At 41.1% G+C, this 25,152-nt stretch overlaps 2 protein-coding genes across 8 annotated transcripts in view; one reads left to right on the top strand and one right to left on the bottom strand.

Annotated features, from left to right (window-relative positions):
• The window catches only part of LARP4B (La ribonucleoprotein 4B), a 95,686-nt gene that overhangs the window by 46,873 nt on the left and 23,661 nt on the right, over nt 1–25,152 (top strand). For all 7 annotated transcript variants that reach the window (XM_081560677.1, XM_081560678.1, XM_081560683.1 and 4 more), the window contains 2 exons: nt 610–748; nt 972–1,112. In XM_081560677.1, coding sequence (XP_081416803.1) covers nt 610–748; nt 972–1,112 — 280 coding nt within the window. The remainder of the gene's footprint in view (nt 1–609; nt 749–971; nt 1,113–25,152) is intronic.
• On the bottom strand, nt 20,253–23,322 carry LOC145533411 (small ribosomal subunit protein eS12-like). The gene is made up of 2 exons (XM_081560684.1): nt 22,970–23,322; nt 20,253–20,313 (listed from the first exon to the last, which is right to left on the bottom strand). Exons 1-2 carry the CDS (start codon nt 23,320–23,322, stop codon nt 20,253–20,255), a joined length of 414 nt encoding a protein of 137 aa, XP_081416810.1.

The raw sequence follows: 25,152 nt of genomic DNA on the forward strand, positions 1-25,152 counted from the left end.
TAGTGAGATGTGCCAGGAAGGAACTCAGCAGTCCCCGAGGGACGCAAAGGCATGAGCCAGCCGAGCAGACGTCCAGGAAGGTTCTAACAAACAAGCCCAGGGAGTCGAGGGTCAGTGTGTTTGGAACAGCCTGGGGACCACGTGACTAGAAATGGGCACAGTCACAGGGTGTCCACATCTGGCGCCTCTCCATCATGACTCTTTCATTTTCTACAGCCTTTAACCTTTAGCAGTGTTCAAGCTTTATTTTAGAGTTTTATCCATCGGTCCTCAGATTTGCAAATCTGTGAGTTGTGTTGGGCAGTCTGGACCAGAGAAATAACTGAGTTACCAGTTTAAAAAGTTGATCAGATACCCCATGAAGGTAGAACTCTCATTCCCGTTTCTTGAGCTTTTCACTTGGTAAGAAATTAACATCTACTGGTGAGTGGAGTTCTGAGCGCATCAACTTTGTTCACTTTTGCACCTGATTTCTCCCTAAAAGTATGTGTAAATAGGTTCAGCCTTTTTCACATAAATTCTCTAGCATGGATGTGTTCTAACTCGGAATTAGTAAGTAAAATCGCAGTGATCAAAATTTGGATACAAATACATCACATTTTTTCTTAGGTACCAACAGCCAAGGTTTCGGAGCTAAACCCTAATGCAAAAGTATGGGGGACTCCACTGTTACAGCTGGAAGCGCGTGGAGCTGCAGACGGCGGTGTGAGCACAGTCTGGGAGGCGCCGCCTGGCTGCGGCCACCTCGGTGAGTGGGCGGGGCTGGGCCTCTGCTCTGGGCTGCAATCTTGTTTCCTTTGAGTTCACCTTTGGGAAAGTGTTTAAGATCTGTGTCATGGTTGGTGACAGTATTTACGAACCCTGAGGTCTCTCACAGTCAAGTTGAAAAGGTCAGTAACTGCAGGTGCAAGTCTTTGTTTTAAAAAAAAGCTGTTCTTCTAACCTTCTTGGGGTGAAATTCTTAATTACAGGATTGGACACCAACGGTGATGGTGACAAAAGTCATGAGAATGTTGCACTGTCAGATCTACAGGAGTCAGACCAGACAGCCATGAGCACTTTGAGTCTGGACCACTCAGAGTATGAGTCACCGCCTGAAAGTAGTGAGACAGGTAAAGCTGTTTTATGATTTCATTTTCATATAGAGTATGGGCTTCTTTATGTTGCACTTTTAGTTCTTTGTTCATTTCTTCCTCTTTTTTATTTCTTCCCTTGTGGTTTGATGATTTCTTTGGTGGCATGCTTGTGTTCTTTTCTCTCTAGCTTCTGTGTAGCTATTGTAGGTTTTTGATTTGTGATTACAGTGTTCCTCATATGTGTTGACCTGTAACTTTATCTACTTGTTAATAGAAATGACTGATAGTCATTTAAGTTCAGACACATTCTAAAAGATCTACACTTTTACTCCCTTCCCCCACATCTTGTTTTTTGTGTCAATCTGCATACTGACTTACGTATATAATCTTCAGTCGTTGCTATGTGTCTGCCTTTCCTAGTGGGGTTTCCCTTTCCTATAGGTTCTTCTTTTCCACTTTGAGAAGACCCTTCAACATTTCTTCAGTGCAGGTTTAGTACTGATGAATTCTTTCAGTTTTTTCATGTCTGAGAAGCTCTTTAATCTTTTCTTCAATTCCAAATGATTATCTTCCTGGGTAGAGTAATGGAGGTTGCAAGTTTTTACTTTTCAGCCATTGATATGTATCCTGCCACTCCCTTCTGGCCTGCAGAGTTTCTGCTGAAAAATCAGTTGATCGCCTTATGGGGGTTCCCTTGATTGTAACTCCTTGTTTTTCTCTTGCTTCCTTTAGAATCCTCTTTGTCTGTAATTTTTGCCATTTTAATTATGACATGTCTTGGTGTGGGTCTCTGAGTTCCATCTCGTTTGGAATGAAACCCTCCATACTTCCTGTTCCTTGATATCTGTTCCCTTCTTCAGATTTGGGAAGTTTCCAGCCATAATTTCATCAGATGCATATTTTACCCTCTTCGCTATCTCTCCTTTTTCTGGAACCTCTGTAATGTGATTTTAGTATACTTGATGTTGTCCCAGAGGCCCCTTAAACTATCCTCATTTTTAAAAATAGCTGAAGTGGTTCTTTGCTGTTCTTATTGGGTGGTTTCTGTTATTCTGTCTTCCTAGTCGCTTGTGAGTTCTTCTGTGTTACCTGATCTGCTTTCAGTCCTTACACTGTTTTTCATTTCCATTATTGTATTCTTCAGCTCTGACTGGTTCTTTTTTTAAAATTATTTCCTAGTTTCTTGTTAAGATTCTCACTGTGTTCATGTATTCCTTTCCCAGCTTCAGTTAGCATTCTTATTACTAATACTTCAATTTTTTCATCTGGTATTTATCTCTATTTCATTAGTTTTTTTCCCCTTTCATTTGAAACATACTCCTGTCATCGGTGCTGAAGCAGAAGCCTTAAGGGTTGGGTTCGAGCTGGTTCCATTCCCTCTAAATGTGTGCACCCCACCCCCTTCCCCCACTGCAATGCTTCTCCACACTAGTGGAGAGTAGGCCAGAGCACGAGGGGCTGGAGTGAGCTGGGATGTATGCTTGGTGCAGTTTCCTGTCCACTCCTCTGTGCGCAAAGGTACTGTCAGTGGCTACCATCGCCCTGTTCAGACATTGATGTGCTTTAAAAGTTCTACCTGTTAAGGAAAGTCGCTCAGTCGTGTCCGACTCTTTGCGACCCCGTGGACTGTAGCCCGCCAGGCTCCTCTGTCCATGGGATTCTCCAGGCAAGAATACTGGAGTGGTTTGCCATTTCCTTCTCCAGGGGATCTTCCCGACCCAGGGATCGAACCCAGGTCTCCCGCATTGGAGGCAGACGCTTTAACCTCTGAGCCACCAGGGAAGTCTCTGCCTGTTAAACCTGTCCCTAAACAATGTACCTTTCACTGGTTCCTTTGATTCTTCTGTAAACTGACTCTCCTGCTGATACCGAGGTGAGGAGTGCTGGTCTGGAGGCCTCGGGGGAATGTAAGACCTGAACAGTTCCCGAAAGGCAGGTCAGATTTGAGTAGGAGAAGATGAGACTGACGAGAAGGCAAAGCGCCAGGAGAAGTGCAGACAGGAAACGTTCATGTTGAAATTGAGTCAGACCTAGGAGGAGGTGGTTCTTTGTGAAGGGGTATTTAAAGCATTTCAGAGGAAAAAGAAGGGAGTTCTCTTTTGGGGTCCAGGGTGTGGGCCAGCATAGAAATGCCTGTAGGTAATAGGACAGCAGTTGCTCACCTCCGATTTTGTTTCTGCCTTAAGCTAAAAGACCAGACAGTTTTAAGACCCCAGCAGACCTGAGGAATAGGCTGCACGCTTGTTATTGATGGTCAGATGGGCAAATGTGAGTGCAAAGAAGCTCCTCCAGATTGGCTGCCAACACTTAGCAGAGCGGCTGCACAAGGACTGTGTTCAGGCCCCCATGTCACTGTCTAGAGAAGGTTGCATGACTGAGAAAGCCTGCCTTCCCTTTCTTACCACCAGCTGTAGGGTTACATATGAAAGTTTCTTAGTTATGTACTGTGTGTTTGACGTTAAATATTTATTTTCCCCTAGAAAGGGACCCAGAAAGACCTCGTCTGCACGATTGCTGCTGACCTTTGTGACCACGTGCCCATCCCCACCTGGCCCCTCACTTCCCTCCTCACTCTGCCTGGATTACATAGACCATCATTTCAACTACTTCCTTGCATCTAACTTCCTTCATAATTGCTTAGCAGATGCCTCTGACTTGTTTAAATGTAATTCTCTGCCTGTTCTGTGTCTGTTCCTGAGCAGATAGACAGATGTGGCTGAAGAAGACAAGTGTTGCAATGTAGAGTGGTCTCATTTTCAATTCATGTTTTCAGACTTGCAGGGGCCTCTCTGGCCCCACAACGCTGCAGTCGAGCTCCTGGATGGCCATTTCACACCTGCCAACCTTGGGGGTGTAGAGCACTAATGAGGCACCACTGGTGAACCGTAAACATCACGTTTGGAATATCCTTGCTTTCTGTAAGCTTATTTTCCTTAGCTTGAAGCAGTATTCAGATCATTCTAGAACTGACTTGCTGATTCTTCTAGTTGGACTTGCTGGGTATACACCTGAGAAACCATCTCCAGTCATGACAGAGACATGTCCACTACCACGGAGACTGCCTGTGCCCTTCCTCCCGCCCACACCCTGCCCCAGCCAACCACTCATCTGCTTTCTGTCACTGCACTTGAGTCTGGAATTGTATGTAAAGAGAGTTTTACAGTATGTGCTCTTTTTGTGAAGCTTTTTTACTTACTTGTTTTGAGATTCATTCAAGTGGTAACATTTTGGGGCCTTTACTTTTTGGACCTAGTAGTGTTCCATTCCATTATCTATCATAGTTTGTTTTTTTATTCACCTGTTGATGAATATTTGGATTGTTTTCAGTTGGGGCTCTTACAAATAAGGCTACAATGGACATTTATAAACAAGGTTTTGTGTGTACATATGTTTTCATTCCTTTTGGGTAAATACCCAGGAATGGAGTAGATGGGTCGTCCACTAGGCATTGGTTTATCTTTTTAAGAAATGATAGAGCTGTGTTCCATAGCTGTCCCCTTGCACCCCTACTTGCAGTGGTCACAGCTCCTGCTGCTCCACACCATTGCTGGCACTTGATACCATCAGTCTTTTTAATGTTAACCATTCCAAAAGGTTGGTAGTAGAATCTTCCTGTGGATTTACTTCACATTTCCCTAGTGACTAATGGTGTCAAACATGTTTTCAAGTGTGTATGTTTCTTCAGTGAAGGGTCTGTTCAAGTCTTTTGCCCATTTTCTTAATTGGATTGATTTATTATTGAGTTGAGAGTTCCTTGGACAGAGTCTTTATCGATATGTAACTTGCAAATACATCCTTCCAGTCTGTGGCTTGTCTTTTTGTTCTAATAGTATCTTTTGAAAAGCAAAAGTTTAAAATCTTTTATATTGTCAAGTTATGGACCTTGCTTTTCATGTTGTTCCTACAAAATCCTTTAATCCAGGGTCACAAATGTTTTCTACTGTTTAAGTTGTATTTTTTTTTTAATTTAAAATTTATTTTTGGCTGCACCAGCTATTCATCGCTATGCGCAGGCTTTCTCTAGTTGGGGTGAGTGGGAGCTGCTCTTGGTTGTGGCATGGACTTTCCCCTAGGGGTGTGGACTTCAGTAGTTGCAGCGCTCAGGCTCAGTTAGAACTGCTCTTAGTTGCGATGCGTGGACTTTTCTCTAGGGGCATGAACTTCAGTAGCTGCAGCACTTCAGGCGCAGTAGTTACCGCCTGAGGGCTTAGTTGCTCTGCAGCGTGTGGGATCTTGCCAGACCTAGATCAAACCCGTGTCTCATGCGTTGGCAGGCAGATTCTTAACCATTGTACTACCAGGAAAGTCCCAGTTACATGGTTTTACATTTTTCAGGTCTGTGGTCCATTTTTAATTAATTTTTGTATGTGGTGTGAGGTGTGAAGGCAGAGTTCTTCCCCTCCCCCCCAGCACATGTATTAATAGATACGCAGTTGTTCCAGTAGCATTTGTCAGACAGACTCTCCTGCCCTTCCCCACTGCATTGCCTTTGTGCCTTTGTCAGAATCGTTTGTCCCTGAGTATGTGGGTTTGTCCCTGGACTGTCTCTTCTCCATCAGTCTGTTTGGACAACAAAACCACACTGTTTTAATTACTGTAAATAATTTTTAAAAGCAGGTAGTATTATTTACCCTTCCAGTTTTGTTCTTTTTCAGACTTATTTTGGCTATTACAGGTCCTTTCTATTTCCATGCAAATTCAGGTGACCTGGTCAATTTCTGTAGCGTGCTGAGATTTTTATTGGGATTTCATTGACTCTGTAGATGAGTTGGAGAAGATTGACATCTTAGCTTGCTGTTCATGACGTGGTGTATGTCTCTGCTTGTTCAGATCTTTAATCTCTCTCGACTGTATTTTTCAGTTTTCAGCCTGCTGGCTTTTCGCATCTTCTGTTCAATTTATCATTAAGTATTTCATATTTTTTGATGCTATTGAAAAAGTGTGTGTTAGTCATTTAGTCATGTCCAATTCTTTGTGACCCCATGGACTATAACCTACCAGGCTCCTTGGTCCATGGGATTCTCCAGGCAAGAATACTATTGTAAATGGTTCTTAAAAATTCAGTCTGCAACTATTTGTTACTAATAGATAGAAATATATTAACTTTTATAAATTGGTATCATACCCTGAAAGCTTATTAAGCTCACATATTAGTTTTAGAAACTATTTTGTAGTTTCCGTTGAATGTTCTACATGGACTGGTGTTATCTGTTAGTAAATCCAGTTTTATTTCCTATCCAATCTAGTTCCTTTTATTCCTTTATCTTGACTCATTGCACTAAATAGAACTTTCATTACAGAGGTGAACAGATGTGGTAAGAGAAAATGTCTGACTGATGGCGGGGCGGGGGTGGGCATTGTCTTTCGCCATTAAGTACAATGGTGCTCTTGGTTTTGTGTTTGTGGCCTTTGCTGGGCAGACCAGATCCCCTTGTGTTACGATCTGCTGAGAGTTTTAAGGAGGAACAACGGTTAAAGAGGAATTTGTCATGCTTTTTCTTCATCTGTGGCAATGATTGTATTTTTTTTTTTTGTATTGTATTGTACTTTTTATGTGTGTGTTAAGATGAATTACATTGATTTTAAAAAAATGTTTAACCAACCTTAAATTCCTGGGGTATGCTTCACTGTGTCAGGATGTAATACATTTCTCATATATTATTGGATTCGATTGGCCATAATTCTGCTTAGAATTTGTACGCCTGCTTTCATGAGGGATGTTGGTCTGTAGTTTTATTTTGATGTTTTCCCTCCTACTGAATTTTTGGGAAGAGTTTATTTCTTCCTTAAATGAAAAATGAAGCCATCCGAGTGTAGGATATTGATTGTGGGAAAGTTGTCAGCTCCAGTTTGTTTGGTTTTTTTATATAGGGCTACCCAGGTGTATTTCTTCTTGAGAGAGCTTTGGTTTCTTATGTCTTTACTTACATACTCTGTCCATTTCATCTAAATTGTCCAAGTTATTGCATAGAATTGCTCATAGTACTCTATTTATCCTTTTAGTATCTATAAAATTCATTGTCATGTCATATCACTAATTCCTGTTGTTGGTAATTCCTGTCTTCTTTCCCCCCTACCCCTAGTCAGTCTGGGTAGACATTTGTCAATTTTATTCATCTCAAAGAACCAGTATTTGGATAATAAGTCAGATCCTGTAGTCTCTGCCTTTAATTCAGGCATTTAGAATGTTAACCTTTACTATGGTAATTGATATGGTTAGATTTGAGCCTCTCACCTTGCTATTTGTTTTAGAATAGCTTTCGATTTACAGGAAAATTGAGCAGATGGAGTACAAAGAGTTCCCACAGACCCAGCATTCATTTTCTCCCGTTAACACCTTATATTCATATGATGCATTTGCCACAGTTCCTGAACCAGGATTGATACATTTCACGTATTGACATTTTTCTGTCCCAGGACACCATGTTACATGTAGGGACTTGTGTTCTTAGTCTCTGTTGCCTGTAACAGCTTCTCAGACGTTGTCGGGACCAGCCGACGAGTCAACGTAGGCACGGACGCGGGATTCCTCGGCTGAGAAAAGAAACAGACACAGAGAGACACAGACACAGACACAGCGGGGGTTGAGAGGATCACTGCAACCTGTAATGCCAGTGATGCCTGTTTATTTTTACACACAGAATTTTATACCCTTATACCAGGAAATTCTTATACAATACTATCATCAAAAAATCACCTAAATAACATGCATCAGAAATCACCTAAAGAACATAAATCTATTAATCAAGCTCCCATGACTTTCCCATGATTCTGTATCCCAGGATTCAGGTCATAAAAGCCATTTGTCCTGCGTCAGATATGCTCCAGAAAGCTGCAAGGAGTTTCCCCAGTAAACAATAAGAGGTGGCGGGACAGAGAGCTATGTCTGGACTTGACCCTTGAGTTAACAAGGCAGCTCTCAAAGCAATCCTGCTTGCAGGTTGCCCTGGACTTAACCCTTGAGTTAACAAGGCAATTTCCCAAAGCACGTCCTGCTTGTCAGGTTGCCCCCCACAGTCTCCCCCTTATTTATTTACTAAAGCACTGATTTTGTGCTTTAAATGATCAGTATGAATAGCTGCTTTAATGTTAAGCAGCTCTGAAGCTAAACGCTTGATGCAGCATGGAATGAGACACATCAACAGCAGTAAAACGGCCAGTACAACCATAAGACCGAGAATATAATGCCAAAATGTACTCAGGGTAGGAAAATGGGAAAATAACCCTTCTAATAATCCGTTAACAGTGGAGCCAATATCAGTGTTTGGAGAGAGCGAATCTTCAATGTTTAGAATTTCTCGATGTAACTTTACCAAATCTATAGAGAGGTTATCGTGACTCCATATTCCAGCAAGATGAGCTTTAATATGTTGCCACGGTGTATCTGATACATTATACTCTTTTTGAGTGACACATATCCAATAATAATTAGCATGACATCTCAATTTACTCCTAAGCCTCAGCTCTTGCATTTGTTCTCCTAAGTATAATACAGAATCATACAGAGCATTTAAGCGATCTTCCAATCGTTTATCAATATCCTCTTGTATTCCTAAAGCATTGGATGCATTTTTGGCAAGCCCATCTACAAAAGCAGCAGTATGAACAGACTGACTAAGAGCAATAGAAGCAGAAATAGTGGATGCTATTAACGTTATCAGAGAGATTACCCCTAGTATAACTAAACCTATTCCTCTCCGAGGCCTGGAGAGTGCATCATTCAGGCGTTTCCACAATTCTATTCCTGTATCTTCATACCAGGATTCTGACACATTTACAGGGACAACAACAAAAGGAGGTTGCTTTACAATAAGCAAGCCTGAATTGTCAGCAATTCCTCGAATACAATTTGTCAATGTACAGTTTAAACAGGTAATATTGTACATACCAGATTGTTTACGAACAGCAACAGACCCCATTATTATCATGAAGGGAAAAGATACACAAGCACGAGGATATCTGTAAGGCTCATTCACTTTAGTGTTTAGAGGATTATTTGCGCCTGTATACGACAACCCCACTTTCTTGCTTGTAGCGGCAGCGAGCTTCCACAGGTCTGTCTGGAAGATCTTATCACCGCCGAGATTCCAAATGGGAGGATGAAGCTCTCGATAGCCATACCCTTGTGCAGTCATCAAATCAGGACCCCAGTCCCAAAGCCTTTGTGTCTCATTATAGATGGTATACGTGGTAGCAGTTTTATTTCTACATGATGTCCAAGGCACATAAATCTGCTGTTCCCCTAGTCCAAGTCCACAAAAGGGAATATCTTTAGGCCCTGTTCTATCCCGCTGTTGGGTCTGTCCAGCCTTTCTTGTTATTGATGGGAAACGTAGAATCCATGTATTCTGAGCAATCTTGGTTCTGTAGAAGGTTTCTGTAAGTAAAAGACAGCTAGAAGCATTATAGTTTTTATACATACATATGGGAAGTTTTGCAGAGAACCCTGTATAATTTAGAGAAGCATTTTGTGGAATAATATGTTTATCCGAGGATCTTCCCAGTGTGATAGTGTCATTAACATATACAGGAATAAATGCCATCTCCCAGGTGACTGGCTGTAACAAGAGAGGGTCAGGGACATAGGCCCAGTATACCTTTCCCTGAGCATCAGAAAGATTTTGCAAAAGCAGTAATAATTGAATCATCACTCTTAAAGGAGAGGTGTGTTGATCAGACCCTTGTTGGGCCAGCCTCAAAAGGGCTTGTACTTGCTGTAGTGATGGAAGAGACGAATCATCGTTGACCATTAATCGCCTCATCTGGGCTGTCAAGGACTGCCTCTGACGTGCGTACCAGCCTCTCCGGGAGCCAGCGCGGCGCTTCGGCATTCTGTGGGAACACACAAACATGGCCCCTCCCCCATATTAACACAGGATCAGGACCATTCCAAGATCCGTTCATAGGATCCTTCCATCGTACGAGTGGGTATTTCCGTGGTGGATCCTGCATCCAGAAACGCTGGGCAGCAGTATTGCCTTTATTATCGAAGGTCAAAAAATTCAAAACATATAAAGCGTGGCTCAATAGAGAAGGGATACTGCCCTGCACCCAATTCTCCCTTTTTAGTTTTTTCAGTTGATGTTTGAGGGTTAAGTGAGCTCGTTCAACAATTCTTTGCCCTTGAGATTATAAGGGATGCCAGTTTTATGCAGTATAGAAAAAGTGGTACAAAAGGAACGGAATTTTTGTCTAGTGTAGCCAGGACCATTATCAGTTTTTAAAACACGGGGTATTTCCATGGCAGCAAAACAGCGGAGGCAGTGTTGAATACAATTTTTACTAGCCTCTCTGGAAAGTGCTGTAGCCATAAGGAAGCCAGAATAGGTATCAATAGTAACATGAAGATATTTTAGCTTTCCAAACTCAGCCACATGAGTAACGTCCATTTGCCAAAGATCATTAGGACGGAGGCCACGAGGGTTGACACCAAAAGAGGGGACAACAAAGAACTGAGGACATGTTGAACAGCTTTTAACAATTTGTCGTGCCGTTTTTCTAGGAATGTGAAACTGCAAGCGTAAAGAATGACTATTTTGATGATGTATGGCATGAGAAGCTTTGGCAGCTAAGGCTGCATCTTGAAAATAAATGTTTTTTGTCAGGGCATCTGCTATCTTATTACCCTGAGCAAGGGGTCCAGGCAGGGCTGAATGAGCTTGTATATAGCCAAAGAAACAGGGGTTGACACGAGTTTGTATAGCCTTTTGGATACGAAAAAACAAATTAAATATTGAAGTTTTAATTGAGCCAATCAGCGGGACTGTTTCTATGACAGACATGGCTCTGACTACATAATGACTATCTGAGTATAAATTAAAGGCAGAAGAAACTGTGTGAAGAGCTCTCAGCACCGCATACAACTCAACTTCTTGTGCTGATTCATAAGTAGTTTGAGTAAAAAATGTTTGTTGACCGACAACAAGACTAGCTATACCATTAGAAGAGCCATCGGTAAAAATAGTTACAGCATTAGGAATAGGATGCTCTTTTACAATAGTAGGGAAAACAAATGGATGTTGTAAAGCAAATTGCAACAACTTATCAGCTGGGTAATGCTGAATTAATTGTCCCGGGAAGTCAGCTAAGGCAAGCACCCAGTCATCAGAGAACTGGAAAAGCCAGTTCTGTTGTTCAGATGAAAAAGGGACACATATAAAGGAGGGATCCTTGCCTAAATACATAATAGAATCTTTTCGACCTCTAGCAATTACCCTAGCAACCTGAACATGGTAGGAATCAAGGGCCCGCACAGGAGAAGCTGCCAAATAAATCCATTTTAATGGCTTATCCTGATATAGTACTCCCGTGGGTGAATGTTGAGTAGCAAGTATATATAATCCCCATGGTCGGGTGTAATCACAGTATGCCGTGTATTGTTCAGCAAGTGCCCTTTCCACAGTTTGCAGAGCCAACTCTCCTTGTGATGTTAGTTGCCGAGGAGACGTAGGTGATGAATCTCCTTTCAAAATATCAAACAATGGTTTCAAACTTACAGTAGGGAGGCGTAAGTAAGGGTGTATCCAATTAATGTCTCCCAGCAACTTTTGAAAATCATTTAAAGTGCGTAACCCATCTCTTCGTAACTGAAGATGAGGGACAGAGAATTTTTCTTTTTCTAGACGGAAGCCTAAATAAGAATATGGAGGAAAAGTTTGAATTTTTTCAGTAGCTATAATTAAACCTCTAGACTTTAATGCAATCTCTACTTCAGAAAAGGCTTTTAATAAATAGGCATAATCAGTATGAGCCAAAAGAATATCATCCATATAATGAAGCATGTAGACATCTGAAAACCTTTCACGCACACTTGTTAGGGCTGCATCTACAAACTTTTGGCATAACGTAGGACTATTAGCCATTCCTTGAGGCAACACCTTCCATTGATACCTCTGCATGGGTCGTGAAAAGTTAACAGAAGGAACACTGAATGCAAAACGATAACAATCTTGAGGTGCAAGGGGAATGGTATAAAAGCAATCTTTTAAATCAATAATAATTATATGGGCTCTTCTAGGAATTGCCATTGGAGAAGGCAACCCGGGCTGCAAAGCACCCATGATCTGCATGGCTTTGTTAACCTGACGAAGGTCTTGCAATAAGCGCCATTTTTCAGATTTTTTTTTGATAACAAAAATGGGTGAATTCTATGGCGAATTAGAAGGTTCTATATGGCCCAAAGTTAACTGTTCCTGTACCAGTTGTTGCGCAGCCAGCATTTTTTTTTATAGTTAGGGGCCACTGATCTACCCACACAGGCTCCTCAGTTTTCCAAACAATAGGATCAGCGTGAGTAACAGGACAACCAGTAGTCCCCACTAAAAATATCCTAACCCTGCTCCTGGTGCTAGCTTTTGAGGCTGAATTGGCGCAATTCTTCCCTGACCATGCTTACCCAGGCCTTGGTGAGGCAAAAGACCCTGATCAAACATTTGTGAACTGCTTGGACTGTAAAGAAAGACTCCCATTTTTGACATAACATCCCTTCTCCAAAGATTAACTGGCAATCTAGGTAGTATGTAAGGACGCATCTCGCCTTGATGACCATCTTGATCTTGCCAATGCAGTAGCTCTGCACTCTGTTCAGGATTACTGGACTGCCCAATTTCTTGTAAAGTGGAAATAGCTATATGTTTAGGCCATTCGCTGGGCCAATGATGTTCAGCAATAACAGATACGTCAGCTCCAGTATCCAGAATCTCTTTAAACTTTTTCTCATTAATTTTTAGCTCTAACTCAGGCCTGGATTCTTTAATAGCTTGGATCCAATAGGCATCTGAAGACCCAAAGGCAGCAGTGCCACGTGTCTTTTGAATCTCGCGCCCTGTGATTTTAAGAGGGAGGAGAACAAGTTGTGTAATTCTTTGTCCTGAATGAATAGTACTAATAGTACGAGGTGATTCTGCCATAATTTTAATTTCTCCATGATAATCTGAATCTATAACACCTGGAGCGACACTAAGGCCCTTTAAAGTGGTACTACTTCTCCCTAACAGCAAGCCTACTGTCCCTTCAGGCAATGGCCCAAATACTCCAGTAGCAATAGTCTGAATTCCCATTTCAGGGGTTAGTACTGTGTAGGAGGAGGCACACAAGTCCAATCCGGCGCTGCCTGAGGTGGCTCTAAACAGGTCTGAGACGCGCTTTCGACTGGAGAAGTCTGCTGAATTGCCCCATAACATTGTTTCGGGGCCAGGGGCTGGCCCCTCACCCAGTTTCCCTGCAAGGGGGGTAATGGATTGCCCTGTGAATCTGTTTTTGACTTATAATCTTTTGCCCAGTGTCTTCCTCTCTTACATCTAGGGCATACATTCGGGGCTATACCTCTTGTTCTCTTATTAGTCCTCTGAGGACATGCTGCAGCTCGATGTCCTGCTTGGCCGCAGGCATAACAACCAGCATTGGACGAATTTTTCATCATCTCTTTTTTGCGCTGTTGCTGAAATAATACCTCTTTTATGCTTTTCCCTTGCAAAGCAGCTGCAATAGCAATTCTCTGCATATAAGATGGACCAATATCAGCACAAATACGAATATAATCAGACAAAGCCCCCTTCTTTCTATATGGCCGCAAGGCAGCCTGACAGGCAGAGTTAGCATTTTCATAGGCCAATTGCTTAGTTAAAATCATACCTGCTTGATCATCAGACATTATTTTTCCCACAGCTTCCAAAAGCCGGGCAACAAAATCCTGATAGGGCTCGTCAGGCCCCTGCCGTATTTTTGCAAGATCCTCTGATCTATTAGAGGGACACGGCAATTTCCTCCAAGCCTGTCGTGCAGCGTTGGAAATTTGAGGATATGCTCCTGGCTGATAATTCAGCTGTGCATTGGTAGCCTGAAATGCACCTTCCCCTACCAACATTTCATAAGTTGTGTGAATCCCTTGTCTGTGATTGATTTCAGCTATATTGTGACATTGTTCTGCAAATTCTGATTTCCACAATAAATAATCACCGCCCGAAAGACATGCACGAGCGATTTGTTTCCAGTCATTAGGAGGCAGATTTAAGGCTCCTAAATTCTCAATCATAGCCTGTGTAAAAGGTGCAGTAGCCCCATATTGTGCACAGGCGACTTTAAGTTCTTTTAACTGTTTAAAGGGAAGAGGATCATAATATCGCTGACCAGCATTTTCCAGTACTGGAAATAGAACTGGGAAACCAGAAACATTTTCTCCATCTTTATATGCTTGGTGAATGGCCTGCTGTAACGGGGAAAAAACCTGAACTTGCACAGCGGCCTGAGCGGGAGGAGGATCCAACCCAGCAATAATAGAAGCGGCATAAGCGGGTGGTGCAGCGGGTACCACAATTTTTTGAGGAGGTGGTTCTTTTAAAGTAAGACGCTCCATAGGAGCACAACAGGACTGTTGCACCATTTTATTAGCAGCAGGAGGTGACTCCTCAGCTAACAAATCCCAATCATCCTGGTGATATTCAGCTGCTTGCTCATCTAAATCTTCCTCATCAGAAGGGGATAGCCCATCCTCTGTTTTTGCGAGATGGGACAAAGTGACCAATTTGTCTTGGCCCTCTGGAACAGCAGAAATTGGCTCCTCATCAACCATTTGATTAATTTTAGAACCTTCTTCATGACTAAAATCAAGGCAATCACGAATTAAAGTCCACAATGAGAAAGTTTCTACTGGAACTTTGGAAGGGCCATAAAGTGAATAATGTGTTTGAATCTGCTTACCAATCTTCTTCCAAATCTCTAAACTCATAGTTCCTTCCTCAGGGAACCATGGACAGACTTGCTCAATAAACTGCAAAAATGTGCGTAATTTAGGTTTAGATACTTTGACCCCTCGGTCTTTTAACATTACATATAACATATGAACAAACAATTGACGACTATGATTTTGCCCCATTTTTTACTCTCAACTATAAACCTACCTGCCCCTACCTTATTTTTCTTTTTCTTCACGCTTGATAGGCGTACCTGTGCCCAGGCCTTTGGGCAGGGGCCGAGAATCTCCTAAACGTCGAGCCCCACGTTGGGCGCCACTTTGTCGGGACCAGCCGACGAGTCAACGTAGGCACGGACGCGGGATTCCTCGGCTGAGAAAAGAAACAGACACAGACACAGAGAGACACAGACACAGACACAGCGGGGGTTGAGAGGATCACTGCAACCTGTAATGCCAGTGATGCCTGTTTATTTTTACACACAGAATTTTATACCCTTATACCAGGAAATTCTTATACAATACTATCATCAAAAAATCACCTAAATAACATGCATCAGAAATCACCTAAAGAACATAAATCTATTAATCAAGCTCCCATGACTTTCCCATGATTCTGTATCCCAGGATTCAGGTCATAAAAGCCATTTGTCCTGCGTCAGATATGCTCCAGAAAGCTGCAAGGAGTTTCCCCAGTAAACAATAAGAGGTGGCGGGACAGAGAGCTATGTCTGGACTTGACCCTTGAGTTAACAAGGCAGCTCCCAAAGCAATCCTGCTTGCAGGTTGCCCTGGACTTAACCCTTGAGTTAACAAGGCAATTTCCCAAAGCACGTCCTGCTTGTCAGGTTGCCCCCCACAAGACGTTACTTGTTTTTGATGACCTTGATAATTTTGGGGAGTTCTTCTCAGTTATTTTGCATGATACTGGAATTTGTGTGATGTTTTTCTCATCATGGTGGGTTTGAGGGAAGGAATACCACAGAGGTCAAGAGCCATTTTCATCCCATCACATTAAGAGTACATACTGCCAGCATGATTTATTGCTGCTGTTGTTGACCGTGACCAGCTGGCTGAAGTAGGTTTATTATTAGCTTTCTCAACTGTGAAGTTACTCTTTTTTTCCCCTCTACATGTGGTCCTGTCACTGTGCCAGCCTACACTTTAGGAGTGTCCATGAGGTGTTCATGAGGGCAGAGCAGGAGGCGTGAGCTCTTTCCTTCTTTTGAGGTGATTCTTCCCCTGCCTCAAGGAATCCTCCTGCCTGTGTTATGCAGGGAACATGCGCCTGCCTCCAGGGGTTCCCTGCACCTCTGAGTGCCCTCCTGGTGTGCTCTGTCCCTGCATTGTCCTGCACCCTGGACTCAGGGACCCTTGGGCTTCTGTCTGCTCCCTGAGCCTGGGCCATCCTATGTCTCTCTCAGGAGCTAATGCTCTACATCTAGAAAACTGGTTTGTTTATTTGTTTTTTTAATAAAAAAGATATTTAAAATCCACTATGTGCCAGATGTACTTGGGACTCTGCATACGATTGGTGAAAGCCCCTGCTCTCTGGGTGCTTACATCCATTCGGGCAGAGACAGACTGTCGTCATACACAGAATATACTTATATTCACATTATATAATGTGAGAGGGTGAAACACACCATGGAGAAGACAGGTCATGATGAGTAAAGTGGGGGGAGGTTACAGTTTTTTTTATCTTTTTATTTAGGTGTAATTGACAAGTAAATGTTAATTATACTTAAGGTGTATAAGCAACATGATGGTTTAATAGCAATCACCTCACATACTTTTTTTTCCCATTGGAATGCTGAGAACACTTAAGATCTACTCTCTTAGCAAAGTTCAAGTATACAGTACAGCATTATTAACTATAGTCACCATGCTGTACAGTAAATCTCAGAGCTTATGTCTTACAACTGAATGTTTGTACTCTTAAACCAGCATCTTTCCTTTCCTGCCTCTAGCCCCTGGCAGCCATGGCTGTACCCTCTGGTTCTGTATGTTCACAACTTTTTTAGATTCTGCATATAAGTGGCATTGTGTAGTTTTGGGGGGTTCTTTCTGACTTATTTCATTTAGCACAGTATTCTCTAGATTCATCCATGTTATTGTATATGGCAGGGTTTCTTGTGGAATAATACTCCTCTGTGTATATATTGTGTGTGTATATTTGTTGTTTAGTCACTAAATAGTGTCTGACTCTTTTGTGACCCCATATGTGCCTGCTTCCAGGGGTTTCCCATGCCTCTGGGCACCCTCCTGGTATGCTCTGTCCCTGCATTGTTCTACACCCTGAACTATATATAGATACACACACACACACACACACACACACACGGCACATTTTTTTATCCATTCATCCATTGATAGACATGTGGGTGGTTTCTACGTCTTGGGTATTATAAATAATCCTTGTGTGAACATGGAAGTACAGACAGATCTTTGATATTCTGATTTCCTTTCTTTTGTGTGTATGCCCAGTAGTGGGACTCCTGGATCATGTGGTTGTGCTATTTTAATTTTATGAAGAATGTCCACACTTTTCCATGGTGGCTGTGCCAGTTTACATCCCCACCAGTAATACACGGGGCGAGGTGTGGGGCAGTGCTCCCTTTTCTTTACCTCCTTGCCACACTTGTTATTTGTTACCTTGTTTTTTGCATAACAAAAATTCTGACAGGTGAGCAGTGATCCTCATTTTGGTTTTTGACTTGTAGTCCCCTAATGATGAGAGATGTTGAACATCTTCTCATGTGCTGCTTGGCTATCTGTATGTCTTCTTTGAAAAAAATGTCTATTTAAGTCCTTTACCCATTGTTTCTTTTAATCATAGGTTGTTTTTTGGTTTTTTTGCTACTGAGTAGTATGAGTTCCTTATGTATTTTGGATATTAACCCCTCATCAGGTACATGATTTGTAAATATTTTCTCCTGTTAAGTAGGTTGTTTTTTCATTTTGTTGATGGTGTTCTTTACTGTACAAAAGCTTTTTTTTTTTTGAGATTTTTTTTAAATTTATTTTTTTATTGAAGGATAATTGCTTTACAGAATTTTATTGTTTTCTGTCAAACCTCAACATGAATCAGCCATAGGTATACATATATCCCCTCCTTTTTTGAACCTCCCTCCCATCTCCCGCCCTATCCCACCCTTCTAGATTGATACAGAGCCCGTGTTTGAGTTTCCTGAGCCATACAGTAAATTCCCACTGGCTATCTGTTTTATGTATGGTAATGTAAGTTTCCATGTTACTCTTTCCATATATCTCATCCTCTCCTCCCCTCTTCCCATATCCATAAGTCTATTCTCTATGTCTGTTTTCTCCATTGCTGCCCTATAAATAAATTCTTTAGTACCATTTTTCTAGATACTGTGTATATGCATTAGAATACAATATTTATCTTTCTCTTTCTTACTCACTTCACTCTCTATAATAGGTTCTAAGTCCATCCGTCTCATCAGAACGGACTCAAATGCATTCCTTTTTATGGCTGAATAAATACTCCATTGTGTATATATACCACAACTTCTTTATCCATTCATCTATTGATGGACATCTAGGTTGCTTCCATGTTCTAGCTATTGTAAATAGTGCTTCACTGAACAATGGTATGCATGTGTCTTTCAATTTTGGTTCCAAGGAATCTCCATGCCGTCTTCCATAGTGGTTGTATCAGTTTATATTCCCACCAACAGTGCAAGAGTGTTCTGTTTTCTCCACACCCTCTCCAATATTTATTGTTTGTAGACTTTTTGATGATGGCCATTCTGACCGGTGTGAGGTGATATCTCATTGTGGTTTTGTTTTGCATTTCTCCAGTAATGAGTGATGTTGAGCATTTTTTCATGTGTTTGTTAGCCATCTGTTTTGTCTTCTTTGGAGAAATGCCTGTTTAAGTCTTTTCCCGCTCTTTGATTGGGTTGTTTGTTTTTCTGGCATTGAGTTGTTTGAGCTGCTTTTATATTTTGGAAATTAATCCTTTATCAGTTGTTTCATTTGCTATTATTTTCTCCCATTCTGAGGGTTGTCTTTTCACCTTCCTTGTAGTTTCCTTTGCTGTGCAAAAGCTATTAAGTTTAATCAGGTCCCACTTGTTTACTTTTGTTTTTCTTTCTGTTACTCTAGGACGTGGGTCATAGAGAATCTTGCTTTGATTTATGTCACCAAGTGTTCTGCCTGTGTTTTCCTCTAAGAGTTTTATATTTCTGGTCTTAGGTTTAGGTCGTTAATCCATTTTGAGTTTATCTTTGTGTATGGTGTTAGAAAGTATTCTAATTTCATTCTTTTACATGTAGCTGTCCAGTTTTCCCAGCACCATTTACTGAAGAGGCTGTCTTTGCCCCATTGTATATTCTTGCCTCCTTTTTCAAAAATAAGGTACCCAGAAGTGCATGAGTTTATTTCTGGGTTTTCTATCTTGTTCCATTGGTTTATATTTCTGTTTTTGTGCCAGTACCATACTATCTTAATGTCTGTAGCTTTGTAGTATAATCTAAAGTCAGGAAGATTGATTCCTCCAGCTCCATTCTTCTTTTTCAAGACTGCTTTGGCTATTTCGGGTTTTTTTGTGTTTCCATATGAATTGTGAAATTTTTTGTTCTAGTTCTGTGAAAAATGCCATTGGTAATTTGATAGGGATTGCATTGAATCTGTAGATTATGTTTGGTAGTATAGTCATTTTCACAATATTGATTTTTCCTACCCAAGATCATGGAATATCTCTTCATCTGTTTATGTTGTCTGTGATTTCTTTCATTAGTGTCTTATAATTTTCTTTGTACAGTTCTTTTGTCTCAGGTAAGTTTATTCCTAGATATTTAATTCTTTTTGTTGCAGTGGTGAATGGGATTGATTCCTAAATTTCTCTTTCTGATTTTTCATTGTTGTATATAGAAATGCAAATGATTTCTGTGTATTGATTTTGTATCTTGTAACTTTGCTAAATTCACTAGTAATTAGCTCTAGTAATTTCTGATAGTATCTTTAGGGTTTCCCAGGTACAGTATCATGTCATCTGCAAACAGTGCGAGCTTTACTTCTTTTCCGATCTGGGTTCCTTTTATTTCTTTTTCTTCTTTCATTGCTGTAGCTAGGATTTCAAGAACTATGTTGAATAATAGTGGTGAAAGTGGACACCTTTGTCTTGTTCCTGATCTTGAGGGAATGCATTCAGTTTTTCACCACTGAAAATAATGTTAGCTGTAGGCTTATCATATATGGCCTTTACTATGTTGAGGTAGGTTCCTTCTATGCCCATTTTTTGAAGACTTTTAATCATAAACGGGTGCTGAATTTTATCAAAGGCTTTTTCTGCATCTATTGAGATTACCATATGGCTTTTATCTTTCAATTTGTTAATATGGTATATCACATTGATTGATTTGCATGTACTAAAGAATCCTTGCATCCCTGGAATAAAACCAACTTGATCATGGTGTATGAGCTTTTTTTCTTTTTAAAGAACTCAGTTTTTTATTTCATCATTTCTTGCATTTGAAGTACTCCTTGATGACATCCTTGGCCTGGGACTCTGCCATAGTACTTTCAGTTCAGTTCAGTTCAGTCGCTCAGTCGTGTCCGACTCTCTGCGACCCCATGAATTGCAGCACGCCAGGCCTCTCTGTCCATCACCAACTCCCGGAGTCTACCCAAACCCATGTTCATTGAGTCGGTGATGCCATCCAACCATCTCATCCTCTGTCGTCCCCTTTTCCTCCCGCCCCCAATCCTACCCAGCATTAGGGTCTTTTCCAATGAGTCAACCCTTCGCATGAGGTGGCCAAAGTATTGGAGTTTCAGTTTCAACATCAGACCTTCCAATGAACACCCAGGATTGATCTCTTTTAGGATGGATTGATGGGATCTCCTTGCAGTCCAAGGGACTCTAAAGAGTCTTCTCCAACACCACAGTTCAAAAGCATCAATTCTGCGGCGCTCAGCTTTCTTCACCGTCCAACTCTCACATCCATACATGACCACTGGAAAAACCATAGCCTTGACTATATCTACTACTGTGGGCAAGAATCCCTTAGAAGAAATGGAGTAGCCATCATGGTCAACAAAAGAGTCCAAAATGCAGTACTTGGATGCAATCTCAAAAACGACAGAATGATCTCTGTTCATTTCCAAGGCAAACCATTCAGTATCACGGTAATCCAAGTCTATGCCCTGACCAGTAACGCCGAAGAAGCTGAAGTTGAACGGTTCTATGAAGACCTACAAGAACTTCTAGAAATAACACTCAAAAAAGATGTCCTTTTCATTATAGGGGACTGGAATGCAAAAGTAGAAAGTCAAGAAACATGTGGCGTAACAGGCAAGTTTGGCCTTGGAGTACAGAATGAAGCAGGGCAAAGGCTAATAGAGTTTTGCCACAAGAACGCACTGGTAATAGCAAACAACCTCTTCCAACAGCACAAGAGAAGACTCTACACGTAGACATCACCAGATGGTCAACACCGAAATCAGATTGATTATATTCTTTGCAGCCAAAGATGGAGAAGCTCTATACAGTCAGCAAAAACAAGACCAGGAGCAGGCTGTGGCTCAGATCATGAACTCCTTATTGCCAAATTCAGACTTAAATTGAAGAAAGTAGGGAAAACCACTAGACTATTCAGGTATGACCTAGATCAAATCCCTTATGAGTATACAGTGGAAGCGACAAATAGATTTAAGGGACTAGACCTGATAGAGTGCCTGATGAACTATGGACAGAGGTTTGTGACATCGTACAGGAGACAGGGATCAAGAATATCCCCATGGAAAAGAAATGCAAAAAAGCAAAATGGCTGTCTGAGGAGGCCTTACAGATAGCTGGGAAGAGAAGAGAAGCGAAAAGCAAAGGAGAAAAGGAAAGATATTCCCATCTGAATGCAGAGTTCCAAAGAATAGCAAGGAGAGATAAGAAAGCCTTCCTCAGCGATCAGTGCAAAGAAATAGAGGAAAACAACAGATTGGGAAAGACTAGAGATCTCTTCAAGAAAATTAGAGATACCAAAGGAACATTTCATGCAAAGATAGGCTCGATGAAGGACAGAAATGGTATGGACCTAAGAGAAGCAGAAGATATTAAGAAGAGGTGGCAAGAATACACAGAAGAACTGTACAAAAAAGATCTTCACGACCCAGATAATCACGATGGTGTGATCACTCACCTAGAGCCAGACATCCTGGAATGTGAAGTCAAGTGGGCCTTAGGAAGCATCACTACGAACAAAGCTAGTGGAGGTGATGGAATTCCAGTTGAGCTATTTCAAATCCTCAAAGGTGATGCTGTGAAAGTGCTGCACTTGATATGCCAGCAAATTTGGAAAACTCAGCAGTGGCCACAGGACTGGAAAAGGTCAGTTTTCGTTCCAATCCCAAAGAAAGGCAATGCCAAAGAATGCTCAAACTACCGCACAATTGCACTCATCTCACATGCTAGTAAAGTAATGCTCAAAATTCTCCAAGCCAGGCTTCGGCAATATGTGAACCGTGAACTTCCAGATGTTCAAGCTGGTTTTAGAAAAGGCAGAGGAACCAGAGATCAAATTGCCAACATCCGCTGGATCATCAAAAAAGCAAGAGAGTTCCAGAAAAACATCTATTTCTGCCTTATTGACTATGCCAAAGCCTTTGACTGTGTGGATCACAATAAACTGTGGAAAATTCTGAAAGAGATGGGAATACCAGACCATTTGACCGTCTCTTAAGAAACCTGTATGCAGGTCAGGAAGCAACAGTTAGAATTGGACATGCAACAACAGACTGGTTCCAAATAGGAAAAGGAGTCCCTCAAGGCTGTATATTGTCACCCTGCTTATTTAACTTATATGCAGAGTACATCATGAGAAACGCTGGGCTGGAAGAAACACAAGCTGGAATCAAGATTTCCGGGAGAAATAGCAATAACCTCAGATATGCGGATGACACCACCCTTATGGCAGAGAGTGAAGAAGAACTAAAGAGCCTCTTGATGAAGGTGAAGGAGGAGAGTGAAAAAGTTGGCTTAAAGCTCAACGTTCAGAAAACTAAGATCATGGCATCTGGTCCCATCACTCCATGGGAAATAGATGGGGAAACAGTGTCAGACTTTATTTTTTTGGGCTCCAGAATCACTGCTGATGGTGACTGCAGCCATGAAATTAAAAGACGCTTACTCCTTGGAAGGAAGGTTATGGCCAACCTAGATAGCATATTTAAAAGCAGAGACATTACTTTGCCATAGTACTTTACCACCACACAACTGGAACCAACCACTTTATGGGGTTTTCCCTCTCTGTCAGTTTTATAGAGGCCTACCCATTCCCCTAGTTTCTTGTTGTCATCAACATTAATCAGGTTGATTTGATGCTCAACACAAAGGGCCTCCACCAACTTGAAATACATAGGCTTATCACACTTGGATGCAAGCACACATAGATGGGCTTGGCGCTTATTTAAGGCTTTGGCAGCTTCATGAATTCCACGTGCTAATCTATCGTGGATGAGGGTGGTGTTCAGCACCTCTTGCAGAGCGGTATTAATGTCCATTACACTTCCAGCAGCAATGCCATCCTCGGCCATGGTGGTGGGTTATGGGTGGAGCCGAATCTCGAATGCACCCGAACCTCCGCCTCCGCGCAGCTCCACAGCAGCAGGGAGAGTGAGCTTTTTGATGCGTTACTGAATTCTGTTTGCTAAAAGTTTGTTGAGGATTTTTGCATCCATGTTCATCAGTGATATTGGCCTGTAGTTTTCTTTTTTTGTGCTGTCTTTGTCTGGTTTTGGTATCAGGGTGATGGTGGCCACATAGAATGAGGTTGGAAGTGTTCCTTCCTCTGTAATTTTGTGAAAGAGTTTTAGAAGAATAGGCATTAGATCTTCTCTAAATGTTTGATAGAATTCTTCAGTGAAGCCATCTGGTCCTGGGCTTTTGTTTTTTGGGAGATTTTTGATCACAGCTTCAATTTCAGTGCTTGTAATTGGGTTGTTCGTAATTTCTATTTCTTCCTGGTTCAGTCTTGGGAGATTGAACTTTTCTAAGAATCTGTGCATTTCTTCCAGGTTATCCATTTATTGCCATATAGTTGTTCATAATAGTCTCTTACAGTCCTTTGTATTTCTGCATTGTCTGTTGTGACTTCTTTTTCATTTCTAAATTTGATCCTTCTCTCTTTTTTTCTTAATGAGTCTAGCTAAAGGCTTGTCAATTTTGTTTATCTTCTCTAAGAACCAGCTTTTAGTTTTATTAACCTTTACTATTGTTTCTTTAATTTCTTTTTCATTCATTTCTGCTTGGATCTTTATGATTTCTTTCCTACTACTAATTTTGGGTGCTTTTTGTTTGTATTTTTCCAGTTGTTTTATGTATAAAGTTAGGTTGTCATTTGATGTTTTTCTTGTTTCTTGAGGTGGGATTGTATTGCTATAAACTTCCCTCTCAGAGCTGCTTTCACTGCATCCCATAGGTTTGGAGCTGTCATGTTTTCATTGTCATTTGCATGTTGTTTAATCTCCATGTGTTTGTGTTTCTTACAGTTTTTTTCTTGTAATTGGTATCTATTCTCATAGCATTGTGATTGGAGAAGATGCTTGATACAATTTCAGTTTTCTTAAATTCACTGAGGTTTGATTTGTGACCCAAGATGTGGTCTATACTGGAATATGTTCCATGTGCAGTTGAGAAGATGGTGTATTCTTTTTCATTTGGATGGAATGTCCTGAAGATATCAGTGAGATCCATCTCATCTAATGTATCATTTAAAACTTGTATTTATTAATTTTCCCTTTTGATGATCTGTCCATTAGTGTGAGAGGGGTGTTAAAGTCTCCTACTATTATTGTGTTACTGTCAATTTCTCCTTTTATGTCTGTTAGTGTTTGTCCTATGTGTTGAGGTGCCCCTATGTTGGGTGCATAGATATTGCACCCAAGAGGGTGTCTTCCTTGTGGATTGATCCCCTGATCATTATGTAGTGTCCTTCCTTATCTCTTGTAATCTTCTTTAAGGTCTATTTTGTCTGATACAAGGATTACTACTCCAGCTTTCTTTTGCTTCCCATTTGTATGGAATATATTTTTCCATCCTCTCACTTTCAGTCTGTATGTGTCTTTAGGTCTGAAGTGGGTTTCTTGTAGACAGCATATATATGGTTTTTGTATCTATTCAGCCAACCTGTGTCTTTTGGTTGGAGCATTTAATCCATTTATATTTAAAGTAATTATTTATATATATTTTCCTATTGCTATTTTCTTAATTGTTTGGGGTTGATTTTGTAGATCTTTTTTCTTCTCTTGTGTTTTTTGACTATAGAAGTCCAACATTTCTTGTAAAGCTGGCTTGGTGGTACTGCAGTCTCTGAACTTTTGTTTGTCTGAAAAGCTTTTCATTTCTCCATAAATTCTGAATGAGAT

Source organism: Giraffa tippelskirchi, chromosome 13, assembly GCF_054371585.1.
Source record: "Giraffa tippelskirchi isolate mGirTip1 chromosome 13, T2T-mGirTip1v1.2.pri, whole genome shotgun sequence".
NCBI lineage: Eukaryota > Metazoa > Chordata > Mammalia > Artiodactyla > Giraffidae > Giraffa > Giraffa tippelskirchi.

Coding starts and splice junctions, on each gene's coding strand:
- LOC145533411 (XM_081560684.1), bottom strand. CDS start 23,322: ATGGCCGAGGATGGCATTGCTGCTGGAAGTGTAATGGACATTAATACC. Junction 20,314..22,969: donor AAGTACTATGGCAAAGTAAT/GTCTCTGCTTTT, acceptor CTGAACTGAAAG/TACTATGGCAGAGTCCCAGG.